The 15,482-nt window shown below is 47.8% G+C and overlaps 3 protein-coding genes and 1 non-coding gene across 6 annotated transcripts in view; 2 read left to right on the top strand and 2 right to left on the bottom strand.

Moving 5' to 3' along the window:
- The window catches only part of LOC139049873 (uncharacterized), a 66,956-nt gene extending 66,424 nt beyond the window's left edge, over positions 1-532 (top strand). For all 3 annotated transcript variants that reach the window (XM_070525717.1, XM_070525716.1, XM_070525715.1), the window contains one exon: positions 404-532. In XM_070525717.1, the coding sequence (XP_070381818.1) occupies positions 404-494 (91 nt within the window). In that variant the 3' untranslated portion in view covers positions 495-532. The remainder of the gene's footprint in view (positions 1-403) is intronic.
- The window catches only part of LOC135918290 (uncharacterized), a 343,130-nt gene that overhangs the window by 1,269 nt on the left and 326,379 nt on the right, over positions 1-15,482 (bottom strand). The window lies entirely within an intron of this gene.
- On the bottom strand, positions 4,515-4,587 carry TRNAL-CAA (transfer RNA leucine (anticodon CAA)). Its single transcript has one exon. It is a non-coding gene; the product is annotated as a tRNA-Leu (tRNA).
- LOC139049872 (uncharacterized) overlaps positions 15,066-15,482 on the top strand; it is a 64,342-nt gene continuing 63,925 nt past the window's right edge. The window contains exon 1 of the mRNA XM_070525714.1: positions 15,066-15,268. Coding sequence (XP_070381815.1) covers positions 15,176-15,268 — 93 coding nt within the window. The 5' untranslated portion in view covers positions 15,066-15,175. The remainder of the gene's footprint in view (positions 15,269-15,482) is intronic.

Here is a 15,482-nt window from a genome sequence, read left to right as displayed (position 1 = left end):
CATTCATGATTAGCTCAATCAGTCGAACAAGTACAAACGCTTGCTGGGTCAAGTCATTGCTGGGTGACTAACCACGCTTTATTACAATAATTTGTTTGATTGCACGAGGGCATTATATGTCTGCGTACGCGCGCAATTGCATAGCCAATCGTTCCGCATATAACCCAATATATTTTTAAATCGTGTGTTTGCAAAGTCACAAAGCATTCTGAATTCGAAGAGATGAAGTTTATGGAAATCCATGCACTAACCATACTAACTGCCGGTTAAGCTACCTTGCGATATGGTTAGAACGAGTCAACTTTTTACTGAGGCAGTGGAAGCTAGTACTTTGCGCAAATCTAAACAGTTTCGTATGTTCTCCACGGTAACTTATGATCATTTTCCTTCTTTTTTGTCGCAGGACGTACCGTACACGTAGAAGACGAGTTTACTCTCTGCATTTACTCGTTTCCAGCAATTCCGTAATTAGCAAAATGTGTTTTCTGAAATAAACGAATACTCCTATTTCAATAAAGTATTATCGCCGTTATTGACGTGTGTTCCTTCATCGTAGCGGGAGAATCTTCCAGTAAAAGAAAGGCATTTGCTTCACTCAGGGGTGTATACACATTTCTGTATGCGATTTGTGTTTTGTTATTTCTGTCCAGCGGTGGTGGCAAGGGAGAGGAAAATCACAGGCACTCATCTTCAGGTAAGTTGAACTCTGTGGGTAGTGGCCCCATTTCACTTGAATGTTCGGCCTTTTGTGCCAAAGCCGGTTCAGTGTAGGTAGTGTCAAAGGATAGGGCACGTTAGTGCGGTTTGCACAAATGCTGCCGTGTGCTCACGGTGCTCTGGGTCGCACAGCTCCGACGCCTGTTGTGCAGAAAACCAAAAGTGCGCCAATTGTCGGGGCTCTCACGATGCAGTTTCAAAGAATTGCCCACATGTAAAATATAAGGCGAAAGTCTTGAGGCAAATGGTCAGGGATGGTTCCTCGCACAGGGGGGCTGCAGCTAGGGTGCGACGTCGATGTTCACGTCACCGGACTCTAGGAAACCCACTGCTATTGCTAAGGATGCACGGAATCCACTGACAGTCCACAAAATTCTGCATACAACTAGCAATAGCAGCAATGAGATTCCTCAGCAGAATGTCTCCAATATAACTGCCTCATGCGAGGAGTGGCCACCATTGCCACGGCTAGACCCACCAGCGGGGCGACAAGATGTAGCGCGCTCGCCGAATCATGCTTCACCTTCTGGCAGGAACCAAGGCAACGACAAACAAGTTGTCACCGTGATAAGGGCCCTTATGAACACGCTACGAGCACTACTGACCCGCCATACACACTCCAGTGGCTCGAGGCGCACTTCATGTACTGCATGCCCTGAATCCGGTACTGTCCGGTCTTGAGAAGCACCATGGCTGCTTCTCTACATTCGTTCCTTAAAGAGGTCAAGGAAGCGTCTATCTTCCAATGTAATGTCAGAGGTATTAAATCACGCATTTCTTACATTCGTCCGTTTGTTTTTAAGAACAAATTTCCAATAATCGTCATTTGTGGCCCAAACATTGAGAGCGCCATCCGCCTATCAGGAATATGAAGCTTTCATGTCTGCCACCTGTAGTGACCGCAGCAAAGTCATCGTTTATATCAGATGCGATTTCACATATGTTTTACACCCAGCGACACCTGATGACGACAATCAGTACGTGTGTTTGACTATAAAATGCAAGAACGTCGCACTCACGCTAGCAGGTGCCTACATTTCGCCTTCGAGTCGGTTTGATAACGCAGGACTAGGTGCAATTTTACCAGCGACACCTGAACCATGGCCTATCGGGGAACGGGCCTATCGGCGAGTGCAATGCGCATCCTCCGCTATGGGGAAGCTTAAAGATGGACTGTCGAGGAAGACGTGTACTATCCTTCGCGTCGGAGCATGAGCTCTGCTGCCTAAATGATGGCAGTCCCACTTTTCTGCGGGGATTGACATACAGCAGCTGCCTGGACTTGAATTTTGTTTCAAGGTGCCTCAGTGCCAGTGTGAAATGGTTCACGGACAACGAAACGCATGGCAGTGACCACGTTCCAACATACGTTTAAATCAACGGCATGCTCAAGTGATACTCTACTACAGTTCTTCATCACATCGACTGGCCTAAATACACGTTGCTCATGGAGAAGAATTGCCAAGAGATCCAGGACTGTCTGCCTGACAGCATCGAGAAGCTAATTAACGCCGCTGCTCAAGAAGCCACAAGACCTCTTGGGCCTATTCCTAAATTTTCTGAATTCGAAGCAGAATCGGAGCGGCTTCGAACAATCCGCCGTCGCGCGGAAAGAAGGTACAGGCGCAGCAAGTCTATCTACGACCTAAGGGAGGCGAGACGCATACAGACAAAGATCCAGTGTCGGATCAACTCTCTGCAGTGTCTAAGATGAAAAATCTTCTGTGATTCTCTTGATCCGCATAAACCCCTGTCACATATATGTAGAAGAGTGCATGGTCTTCCAACACCACCGCAACAACGCCACCGCGACAAGTGCCTGGCTCTCTGCCAACGTCGCAGAGAGATCGACGTGGCGGAGCACTTCTGTTTCAAGGTTGCTGGTCTACCACCATCGTTCGCTACACGTGATCCCCGTGATGTTCCAATCTCGCGGGATTGTCGTATAGACAATCCGTTTTCCATCGAGGAGTTGCAGGCGGCGTTGGCAGCGTGCAGACGTTCCTCATCGCCTGGGCCTGACGGGGTGACATACGCAGCTCTTGGAAACCTCGCTCAAACAGCCCGGCATGCTCCTCTAGACATGTACAATAATTCATAGCGGGAAGGAGAAGTTCCTGCTGCATGGAAGTCCAGCAGCCTTGTGCCTTTGCTCAAGAAAGGCAAACCACCCCTTGACGTGGGGTCTTATCGTCCCATTGCTCTGGCCGGTTGTCTAGGAAAGGTGATAGGGAGGATGGTGCTGACGTGTCCAGAGTGGTATCTAGAACACTACAAGTTATACCCTGACGCTATGGTAGGCTTTCGACGCGAACGCTCTTCTATAGACAACGTCATAGATCTTGTCTCGTCTGTTCAGCACGAAAAAAAACTCAGGAGACTGTAGCGGCGATGTTCTTGGATGTTAAAGGCGCATATGATAACGTAACCCATCAAGCCATCCTGGACGCCTTGGACGGTGTCGGCCTAGGCGGCCTTGTTTTTCGGTGGATATCCAACTTCTTGAAGGACAGGTCATTCTTTGTGCAAACAGAGGATGGTGCGTCATCACAACGCAACACCTAACGAGGCGTACCACAAGGCGGAGTCTTGAGCCCCACTCTATTTAACCTGGTGCACATCGACCTGGTTCATACCCTTCCGGAATCCGTCCATACGTCGATCTATGCAGACGATATATGCATTTGGTCATCAGGAGCGATGCGTCCACAGGTGCGCGCCAGTCTTCAAAAAGCGGCCACACTAACAACAGGTTATGTTCGAGCACGAGGTCTGGAGCTGTCCTGCAAGAAGTGCTCTGTAGTCGCTTTCACGCGTAAAGCAACGAAACCGTACGTTATCAGAATCATCAATGTCAGAGGTTGAAGCAGGGAAGTTAAACTGAAAGGGAAGTGCTTGGCCCTTAATAGGTAGATTTCGGCACTAGCTAAAGCATTAAATTTTACGGTCAATGTAAATGGGCCACTACGGCGCTTCTGCGTGTGGCGGGAAACATATTAGGCAGAATGTAGTTGGCCTGGTCGCACGTCGATTCGCAGCACGGAACAAGTACCGGGATGAAAAAAAGGCTGAGCTAGTGGTCACAAAATAATAAATGCGTGCGTGAATGCTCGGAGCATAACATCCGTAAGAGCAATAAAAACGCAACAAAAAGACTGCAGCCATATTAGGGCACCCGAAGCATCAATTAAAGACTCCCACACCTTTATAAGAGATGAAGGCAGTAGCATCTTTTAAGGAGACGATATGCTGCGGTAGATGAGAGATGTCGTAACTGATAACATCGGCAAGAAGCAAAGCGTTAATCTACCCTCAAAGAGTTGCAGCAACAAGGAAAGCTGAGACCTAAAAAATTGATGTGCAATGTACTCAGTTTCAAAACTGAGGAAATGTATCTAATGACATGGCAGCAGTGCCAGGTGGAGCCGCAAAACACCTAATCAAATATCTGGGTCCAAAGAGCAAGTCACAGCTGACTTGTGCATAGAACAAGTGATTAAAATAAAGCAAATTACGTTTCGCCCCTGAAGAATCCGCCCAGCCACAGAAGAACACAGTATAGATCAATAAAGTTTTCAATCACTCACTCATTTGCATGTGTGAAACCGAGGTTAATTGATCTATAAAGACAGGTGTGATAAAGATAAGACAAGCTCGTACAGACCCCTTACAGTCACGTCATATCATAAGAAGCCAACACTGACACCAAGGACAACATAGGGGAAATTACTTGTGCGTAGTAAATAAAATAGAAAAACGAATAAATAATGGAAATAAAAGTGGAATAAAAAACAGCTTGCCGCAGGTGGCGAACGATCCCACAACCTTCGCATTTTGCGTGCGATGCTCTACCAATTGAGCTACCACGGCGCCGTTTTTCTATCCACTTTCTAGCATACTTATGCTTCCTAGTAGAACACTAGGAGTGTTAGCCAGCGCCACCACTCACAGACCTTGGTGACGGATGTGGACCATTCTTTCTGCCGGAGGCGTTACCAAAAAGTGATGTTTTAGGGCGAAGGCTACCGGTCAATAAACACACACATGCTACCTGAAGGCATCAATGTTGACGGATTCGAGACCCTCGTTCCCCGCCTGCGGTAATTTTTTTGATCCACTTTCATTTCTGGTAATTTATCGTTTCTCTATTTCATTTATTACGCACAAGTAATTTCCCCTATGTTGTCCTTGGCGTCAGTGGTTGTTGGCTTCTTATGATATGACTAATAAAAACGGGCCCCTCGGTTAACCTCCTCGTTTATTACAGTAACGTCAGTAATATAGAGAATGGCAATGCAATCTATAAAATTACAGCTGTCGAAGCGGGTGGACAAAGATCTGGCTGGCGATCTAGACACGCAGACAGATGGGCGGACGGATGGACCGAGAGACTAAATACACGAAAGTGCCTCGAGCAACCAGATACGCGGCCATTTTGCGTGTATTCGCGGGCTCCTTTCACACTCGAAAAAACACCTTTACGTAGCATGTATTGACAACAGAAAGCTGTACCGGGAGTTTTTCGTGTTGCTCTAAAGTTGTCTCATTGATTCTTTTCGTCTCAATATCTGTGAAGTTGAATAAATAATCAAGACTAATTATGTAATTAGGGGAAATGCATACCACAATCGGAGTACCTACAAGCGATGATCAGCGACATTAGCTTGCTTGTATCCATTCTATCCAGCTATGTGGCATTTGCACCTTTTTAAATCTTGGTGCATGATATATACTGCATCCTGCCTTATAGGTTGCACCCAAATCTCCTGTCTTATCTTTCCGGGTTTGATATTGAAAAAAAGATGAAAGTCGATCTCCTCGAAGCTGGACACTGAGTCACGGTAGGATAAAACTATCTGCAGTGGTGTAGTATAACATCCAGCTAATAAACTCGCACATTTTACTCTGTATACATATGGTGACATGCTCCGTTCTTTTGCATTACTGTCTTTCGCACTTTTCACCAGATAACTGAAGGAAGTCGTTTATCATGTATAATCTGCTCAGTTGACTTCACATCCAATTGTTCGTATAATCAAGCGTTACAAGTTACCCTAAGTAAGCCTTCTTTTACTAAACATATTTTACTCAAGATAGACGTTTCATTTTTTTAGAATTAGGAAACAATAAATATTAGATTCGATATTGGAAAATAGCATTTCCGAAATATTTACGTTGTATTTCTGAACTATTCACATTCAACTTCACTCAAACATTTCGTGATTGGAACACTCCTACTTATGTCCTGCGTTGCTAAAGTACGTTGTTATAGTTTTTCCTCACATGGGACTTTCAGGGGCCCTGAGTGATGCCTTGTTACTCTAAGTGACAAAAGTGATGCGATGTTGCAATGGCTACAAGTGTAACCTCACACCTTTGTAACCTTGGAAAGATGAATTATTTATGTACAAAAGGAAATTCGCATTGCCAGTAAACTCTGAAGTTGACACTTTAGCGTCGAAAAAGCCTATATCCACACTAAAAAAGAAGTGGCAGTTTTGACCGAAATGTGAAGCCTCGATTGCGCTGGCAAATTAGTAGACAGATATACGTAAGGATGATAGATGATAGATTTATCGGCCGTAGATACTTGTAAACATATGCATACTAACTAAATTAACAAGCATGGTGTCAGGAGCGTTAAAGCAAACACGAACACATCTCACTCGATGATTGCCGAAACTCGCGCTCAGAACTCTGGAATGAGGACTCGCGGCAAAACAGCGAGCGAATTGACCTTCGTGCTGCCGCTCGCATCAACGCGAACTATGCCGCGAAAACAGAGCTTGCGCCGCACTCTCCCGCCATCGCATATGGCTTTGAAGACAGCGCGGCCCGGGCGCATTTTTACAATTGCTGTTAGGTACAGCGGGGCGTGGCGTTTCTCATGGCGCACGACGTTTCTGCACAGCTGCGAGTAAGAGCGGGTGCAAGAGAGGAAATCTGGGGTCCTTTGCTCCTTGAATATGGGACTCTGCCTAGGCACTACGGAGGAGGTTTCTTGGCGCGTGTTGTATGCGTTTGTCCCCTAGACATGCTGGCATTGCGGAGTGCGGTCGAGTCTGTTTACGCTCCGCCGCTGGCTGCCAGCACTGTGAGGCAGTGGGAACAGATGCCCCATTTGGTGATCGCTGTGTCTGAAGGGACAAGGTTCTAACTGGTGTTGTATAAGTCGTGGGTCGCTTCTTTCGTCGCGGCGATAGATAGCATTTTTTACAAGCACTGCTCCAGGAGGGCACATTTAACCGGCAAAGGGAGGCCTCAGGGAGCACCTGAGAGTATACTAAAGCTGGCGGCGCAGGATCTCTAGGGCACCCAAGGGGGAGCCAGGGGATAAAAGCTGGAAGCAGGGCGGCCCGTGGCTTAGGGCCGCGGCGGCCCAAACGTGCTAAGGGATGTTCGCATAAAACATTGGCTGTCCATGATAGCGGACAGTCAATTTTATACACCCCTGGCACACGCAGGCATCCGGGTTCTAGCTTTGATGTCCCCGTTGCCGCTGTGGTGTCCTGCAGGTGCCGCGAATAATTCGAAATAATGACTCATTATCTCAGTTTGCTAAAAACACGCTTGTAAAAATATAATTACGTCCAGCCGCCAACTTGCGACGCTCAGTTCAGCACTACCGCACCCCGCGAGTTCTGCTCGCATGACTAGGGACAAGCGTCTACAACACGCGCTAAGAAACTCCTCCGCAGTGCCTAGTCCGAGTCATATATTCAAGCAAAAGCCCCCAGATTTGCTCTCTTTTACCCGCTCTTACTCGCGCATGCGCAATCGTCTGGCGTCTCCGCGAGCGCCACGCCGCGCAGCACCCAACAGCAATTGTAAATACGCCGCTACCCGGCGCCGTAGGAAAGGGTTAGGAAAAGGCAGCGCTCGCCGTGCTCATGACACTTGCACCGTCCCCTGTCAAGTGGTTTTTGTACGAAAATAATGAAGCACAAAGACACCAATTCGCAACCACTAATAGCTTTCTTTCCTTACCCACATCGATCAAGGACAGCCCTTCCACTCGAACAGTCGGCGCAGCCAAACAGACAGACAGGGTCGGCGTAGTCCCTTCCTCTGAATTGGTCCGAGCAGAGGCCGAAGCAGTTATACATCTGCGCTCGTCAGCCCCGTCAGGACTCCCCATTTAGCATAATCTCGCCCTATGTCACATCTAAAGATGCGCAAAATACCGCGTGGTCATGAATAAAGCACACCTAAAAGCGAAACCTAGGTTTAGAGTACGCAGAAGCGACTAAAAAATTCTGCCCTTGTAGGCAAAGGTTGAAAAGTGAAGCCAGAGTAAGTCGTCACATAAGTAACCAGAACTTCTTGTAATTCAAAACGGAAAGGGTGACTACTTATTTTTTTTTCTACTTCTGCTGTGTTCAGGAACATCTGAAGGGGGTAATGTAATAACAAAACCTGACAACCGGAATGCTCTCCTGCCTAACCAGTTTTTGCAGCAACTATTTGTATACCTTGCAAATTCTAATAATTCAAAGCATTCAAATAAATTGCAAGTCTTCTACTCGTGGAAAAAGTGTAGAGCAGCCGCTAACATATACTGAAGCACAATTTCCGTCTGAACATCAGCCAGCATCAATCGGCCAAGAAACTTCAGTTTCTTACAACACGGCAGAAAAATGTGCCGCGCCTAAACAAAAAAGATATTCAATTGAAAACAAGTGCGGAAGATCTTTCGGTGCGTCCTATAGCTCCTGTGATAAGCACAGCGCTTGGTTCTTCATAACGACCGCATCAAAAGCTTGCTTACCTCTCGTCCGCTGGGAAACGGAAAAATTTCTCCCTGGTGTTGAACCCCGAGTTGCCACACCACACAGCCGCGCAGCATGCTTTGTATGCTTTCCTCAGTTCTTGCGACACTTTCGGGACATTCGCAGGCATAGAAAGCTTTAAACTTCAAAGCATGCCAAAAAACGTTCTCATGCATAAAAAACGGAGAAAATGGAAGTCGATGCCCAAGCGATAAGAGCGAAAGCACCGCACTTTGGCGCACCAAATAAAGTGACCAAACAAACATATAGGACGCCGAGAGAGAGAGCGAGAGAGAAACTTTAGCTGATTCTTTCAAGGATTTAGCGTCTCGAGGTCTCCATCGTCTTCTTGGGCGCCGGCGACTTGGAGCGTCTTCCGGCAAGGGTGGGCCCCTATTCCAGGGCTCCACTGAGCCTAGCTACCTCACTAACGTGCTGCACCAAGGCCCTTTGGGCCGCGAGCTCGCAGCTGGTAAGCCGGCTCCCATTGCTCCACACACGGGTTACCGTGTTGGTGGAATGATTGATTGTGTTTACATTCCCATGTGACATCATAGAGTGTGGGTGTGGCCCCGCACCGTGGGCAGGTGTCACTGTATTGTGTTGGGTACATTTCGTTTAGGATGTATAAATTTGGGAAGTAGTTCGTCTGCAATCTGCGCCAACTCGTTGCTTCCTCCTTCGTTAGAGCTTTGTGCGGTGGGGGATATTTGGCTTTCGTCCCTCTGTGTAAGTTTAGGATTTCTGTGTATCCTCCTTCACAAGCGTGGGAGTGATACTCCGGGGCGTGCGACTGCTCTGCTCGGAACGTGGTCTCTCGAGCTAGGCCCTCTGCCCTTTCGTTACCGTCAATGACTGCGTGGGCCGGAATCCAGATTAACTTGTGCGTAACGCTGCTCTCGGCAAAGTTGGCTCCGCCAAGAATTCTGAGGGCGGCTTTGCTAATCCTGCCCCTTGTGTAATTTCTGAATGCTTCCTTCGAGTCTGTTAAGATGTTTAGAGGCCTGCCTGTCCTATATCCTTCTACTGCCGCCAGCGCCACGGCAATTTCTTCGGCCTCGGCTGTGCCGGCTGCCTTTGCCGTCACACATGTGATCAGATTCCCGTCGCCGTCCACCACCACCGCCGTGGCCGTGCGCTTCCCTTCTCGCGGGTACGTGGCAGCATCCGTGTATACCATGTTTTCTAGTCGCGCTAGTGTCTTTTTCACGTATTCAGCTCGCGCCTGCCTTCTGGTCTCGTGGAGATTCGGGTCCATGTTCTTAGGTACTGCCCTAACGCTTATTGTTTTTCTTAGGCAGTCGGGCACGTCTGCGTATCTACCCACGCGTCTGCTCGTGTCCCGTCCCAGCCTAGTCAGGTGCGCTCTCGCTGCAGGGGTGCTTTTGAGTCTCGCTTTTTGCGTTTCGAGCAGGACTTCCGCCAGTTCGCTGAAAGTGTTGCTGATGCCCAGTTGGCGCAGTTTTTCGATTGACGTGTTTTTTGGCAGATAGAGAGTCGTCTCGTAGGCTTCCCTGAGTATCGTGTCCGCCTGTTCCCTCTCTCCTTTGGTCATCACATGGTACGGTAGCGAGTAGATGACTCGGCTGACGACCAGGCTGCCAACGAGTTTGAGTCTGTCTTCCTCTTTCACGCCGTATCTTTTTTGGGAGACCCCGTTGATCCTCCGGCCCACCTGCTCCGTCGCTTTGCTCAGCAGGCTGATGGTGTGGCTGCATTTTCTGCTGCCCTGTAGCCACATGCCCAGGATTCTGATCATGTTCTTTTTCGGGATGTTTTGACCGTCAAGCGTTACTTCCAGTGTTGCTTGGGTGGGGTGTCTACCTACCTCAGTAGTTCGGATTTTTCTGTGGGGCATACCAGTCCCCTCTCTCTGGTGTACTTTTCGACACAGCACGCAGCCTCTTGTAGCTTCTCTTGTTTTTCTCCCTGTAAACCTTGGATGACCCAAAGCGTGACGTCGTACGCGTGCATGGCGTGTTGGATGCCCTGGATCTCGCCGAGTCGTTTTGCCAGGCCGATCATCGCCACATTAAATAGCACGGACGATATCACGGAGCCTTGGGCTGTGCCTTTACACGGTGTGGAGAAGGTGTCGCTTCTCAACTCCCCCGGCCCTACCATTGCCGTTTTGTCGGTTAGGAAGTCATTGACGTAGTCGTGTCGCCGAAAATGAATAGAGCCAGAAACACATTTTATTTCGAGACATAGTTGCATCGCTTCACTTTATTGTAATGTAGGTTGAAATGATTGAACCACATATGCAAAAGGTATTGAATTTTTCATTGGCTACCAGTGTCGTGGCGACGCTTTATTGCCAGTACTGAAACTAGCCCCACTGTCCACTCAATTGTCTGACGTTGACCACGAAAGCAGGCGAATGGATTAAAAAAGAAGGTACTGGTCTCTATAGTAGGTACAGAAGATCCGCTGTTTTTTATTGCGATAGCCATTTAATGGACACCCAAGGCGCATTTCTGCTGTCGCCGTCAACGTGAGGTGCCATGTAAAGTCAAAGTGCGATAAAATCTTCGCGGCGCGCCATATGCAGTATGTGCGAGTGAAAGCTTGCGAGGGTGAGCCGGCAATGGCAGCTCGATTTCGCGCACGCAATCTAGGAAAGCGGGGAAGAAGCGTGCAGTCTTCCATCGCGCGCTAGGCGCTAGGGGTAGGGGAGGGAGAGGGCGTTCTACTCCAGGTGTCCCGGGCCGCCCGGAGTAGAACGCCCCTCCCTCCCCTCCCCGTGGAGCCTTGCGCGCGACGGAAGACGGCACGCAATCTAGGAAAGCGGGGAAGAAGCGAGCCGTGTTGCGTCGCGCGCAAAGCTCGAGGGGGAGGGGAGGGGGCGTTCTACTACGGGAGGCCCGGGCGGCAGCACACGTCCGCCTGGGCCGTTGTATCTTAAAGGTGAACTGCGACGGGGACAGAGTCCGCCCGTGAGCTGTGTTTCCGCTGCTGTGTTAGCGTTGATGGGAAAGGCAGCACGAAGGTCGATTCTCTCGCTGCTGCAGCCGCGCTTCCTCAATCCAGCGTTTCGACAGGGACTTTGCGCGGTCCTCGAGCGAAATGTTTTCATGTTTGCGTGTGCGCGCGTAACACCATGCTTGTTCATTTAGTTAGTATGCCAATGTTTACAACTTTCTACGGCCGAAAAAGTACTGTGCTTACATCCTACAGATGTCCACTTATTTGCTATCGCAATCTACGCCTCGCCTTTCGGGCAAAACGCGCGCCTTACAGCGGAGCAGCTTGTGCAACAGTTTCTTATCGGGGAACACACGCGGGGAGAAGGAACGTGCCTCGCATTGTTCACAGGCCCCATTATGCAGATCTCACGCTTGTTTAGCGCTTTTCTATTGAAATGAATACTGAGCTGTCTGTTGTATGCCTAATTCCAAAGGAGATATGGACATTCTTTTTTGTTGACGGATACGAAAAATTCCTACCAACTAGAGGCTAACAGCATCGCTGTAAAGAAAAGAAACGATTGATATCATTGAGAGTTCTGTGATAATGGACATTCTTTTTTGTTGACGGATACGAAAAATTCCTACCAACTAGAGGCTAACAGCATCGCTGTAAAGAAAAGAAACGATTGATATCATTGAGAGTTCTGTGATAATAGTCTGATAAATATGATGAGCTTGTAAGGCAGTTGTACAAGAAAGCCCAGCCATTAACTATTCTTTAGAAAATAGTGACCGAAATTGAAGCGGAAAAACCAAGGGAAGGAATACCGCGGTTGAAGAAAAAGCTGAAGCAAGCCTAGCAATATACTAATCGACCGAACCTAGAGGTCCACGGCATTCAAGTAACAACAAATGAGAATTTGTTGGACGCAGTAAAAGCTCTGTGGCTGAGTCACTGGGGCTGCAGGAAATTACTTACTCTGACATTGACAGCATTCGCAGGTTGCCCTCACGCCCCAATCGCGTACCACAAAACATGATTAATTTTTCCACTCTTAACAAGAAAGAGCAAAGGAAGGCAAAGACGAAGTTATCGAGCAAAATACAGTACGGGGTAATATTTTTTTTGAAAACTTGACACCGCTACATGGGAAGCTTCCCAAATAAAACAGCATGCAGTAGCCAGCATCGTTGGCTTAAGCGGAGAAAGTGAACACTTTTGATGTAATCGCGTTAAGGTTTTGCAATTTCAGGCTGAGCACCGTGTATAAGTTTTTCTAAACTTTCTCAGTTGAATGTACGTCAGCAGTGGCCGCTTTGTAGCCTATTTGTGAGCTTAAAGCAGATGTAAGAATTAAGTGCTTCGTTGATGCCTTTTGGATGTACATACAGATCCGAGTCATTTGAAGTGAATAGAAATTTGGATGAGGGTGTTCCTAGCGCTATAACCATGTCGAGTTCTACCAGCATTTGAGCCTTATGAGTTAGTCGGCGAGCACGGTGCCATCAACAGGTATTTCTACAAAAAAGGGTAATGAAGAGGCGGTAATTGTGCTTCAAAGCACAATGATCAAGTGCGTACATGAGCTTCCGATAAACATGAGATGTTCAAGGAAAGTTACAGGCTGTCAAAGACAACCATACTTACTATCATGGAAAGCAGTACCACGGTGATCCTGTACACCGTACTTTCCGTGCATGTACGAGAAAATCGATTGAAAAAGCGCTAAGGACACGCTAATGTGGAGCATTGTTCCATCGCAACCTATGATGTTGCGATAGAAGAAGTCCACATAGCCCCACGGCATAGCTACAAATGTATATTTCGTCGTTGCATAAACAAAACTGTTATTATTGCACATTTAGACCTTGCATAAAACAAAAATTTTCATTTCGCTTGAACATGACACGTAACAAACCATGCTACATGAAAAAGTGCGGAGACATACATTTTTTTTTGACCGCACTACTTGTTCGGCACACATGGATTGCCTCTCGATGGAGGAGGTATGCTTCTGAGTCAGTGTGTGCACATACTTAGAGCAGCACGTCGAAGCAATAACAACGGGTGAAAATAGATATTCGCGGTAACCATCAGTTCCAGCTGTCTCAGTGGGATTTTTTTTGCCGTACACTCTAGCATTTATCGTGGGCGAGGAAGCTAGTACACACATACATGCAAAAAGTTGCACTCCGGTCTGCGTCACTGGCAACATAGCATCACAAGAAAATCCGAATATGGTATTCATATGCGACCAGCGCGGGCGCCGGTCTTCGAGCAGTGGTTGCTTCTGGCATTGCAACGCGGCACGTTTAAAACACCACAGCGTACGTTGTACGCTGTCAGCATTCTCACGTGACTATAAAAGGCGCATGTCACGCATTGAAACACACACGCGTGGACACGCAACGCGAAGACAATTCCAGAAACCTGGGCCGACATCGTGAATCGTCTGTCAGCTTCGGCGTCGTACGTAACTGTTTTTCCGCGATTTCAAGCACCGCCATTGCACTCAACTCATCGTTGTCGCGGAAGTGATAACAGCGAAGACACACGAAGCTGAGAGACAGTGAGCGTCGGGCAAGCCTGAAACACCTTTTGGAAGGCAGTAGGCAAAGAAATAACCATCCAAAGATACTAAGCGCGTGAAGCAGTTCACATACGTGAAAGAACTCTCAGCCGTGAGCAGTGACGCTAGACGCCGCCACCGCGAAGAGCCTCTGGGCAAACGGCCACGTGACCAACCGAGTTCAGAGGGCCTTAGCTAATATGCTAACCTGGCAGGCGGCGTGCCATCTCTAAGGTCATGCGGGTGAGGGGCGCTTCTTAAAACCGCCTGTACAACGTTTCCACAGAGGAAAACAAAATATTTTAATACGTAGCAAGATCACGTCACGTGGCTTTTAAGCTACGGCAGGTAGCGACCATAGTAAAAGTTTGAAATTTTGCTATACTGCCACATATATGGGAGTGAATATTCAGGTATGGACAGTTTTGGGGCACAAAACCAACGACACAGGCAAATTTTTCTTTGCAGTGCAGATCGTGTGGGGAGCGTGATAAGTTTCCGTGTCTTGCTGATGGCCGGAAAGGCACGTGATCGCTTTGCTAAAACGCAATGCGCAAGAGAAAGGGTAATACAATGTTTAATTACCAGCTTTACGAGACCTTTGTTTCGCACAGAGTCTATAATGTGCGTTTATCTGCAAAATTTGTTCGATTTTCACGCTGTGAAAATGGGCCAGAGCGTTCTTTCTCGACAAGTGAAGAAATCATCGAAGGAAAAGTAAATAAGAAGGGAAGACAGATGATTTTGGAAGCTATACACCTTGCGCCATTAATGAAACTCGAGACGGTATAGTCCAATAATACTGATAATTAGTGCCATACTAGTATCATGGGTTCTAATGCACAAAGACGAGAAGTGACATCATTATGTCTACGAACGATCAGTAAATTTGGCGCTCGAAGTACGCAAAGAGATCGAGCTATTCGCAGCCACAAAAGTTATGGCAGCGTCTATTACCATGGGTTAGCGTCAATTGATGAGGCTGCCGCACTGTTGCACTTGCAGAGGGCTCTCAACGAACCCATGAAGCTCAAGAAGCTAAGCTCATTCATCCAAACTAAAAAATTGCCCCATTGTGTGCTGTTGCCAAGGGAGTGCGGGCGCTGCTTCCAGAACCGTTCCAGAACAGCCAGCGTAGCTTACTCAGCCCCGAACGCTCCTTGGTCGGTTTTTCAAATCGCGCACTGGTCTATAATAAACGGAAGTAGACATGGCTTTGTTCAAGCTCCAGGGCCTTCCGCAGGAGTTTTTGGAATATATGGTCGACACCATGCACAAGGAGGGACACCACTATTTCTATCACGTAAGCAGTACAGATGCTTACTTTTCCTTTTTTCCGTCTTTCATTTTCTTTTAACCTTCCCCCCGTGCAGGGTGGCAAACCGGAATCTCATTCAGTTACCATCACTTCCTTTCACATGGCGTTTACCTCTCTCTCTCTCTCTCTACTCTACTCTACAAACAGGCGTCAAGGCAAATTGAAGAGGCGAACGATAAAAGCGAAGCGCTGTATGTTT

This window comes from Dermacentor albipictus, chromosome 9 (assembly GCF_038994185.2).
Source record: "Dermacentor albipictus isolate Rhodes 1998 colony chromosome 9, USDA_Dalb.pri_finalv2, whole genome shotgun sequence".
Taxonomy (NCBI): Eukaryota; Metazoa; Arthropoda; class Arachnida; order Ixodida; family Ixodidae; genus Dermacentor; species Dermacentor albipictus.
Note: the sequence above shows the minus strand (reverse complement) of the source record. Positions and strands in the feature narration are given on the sequence as shown.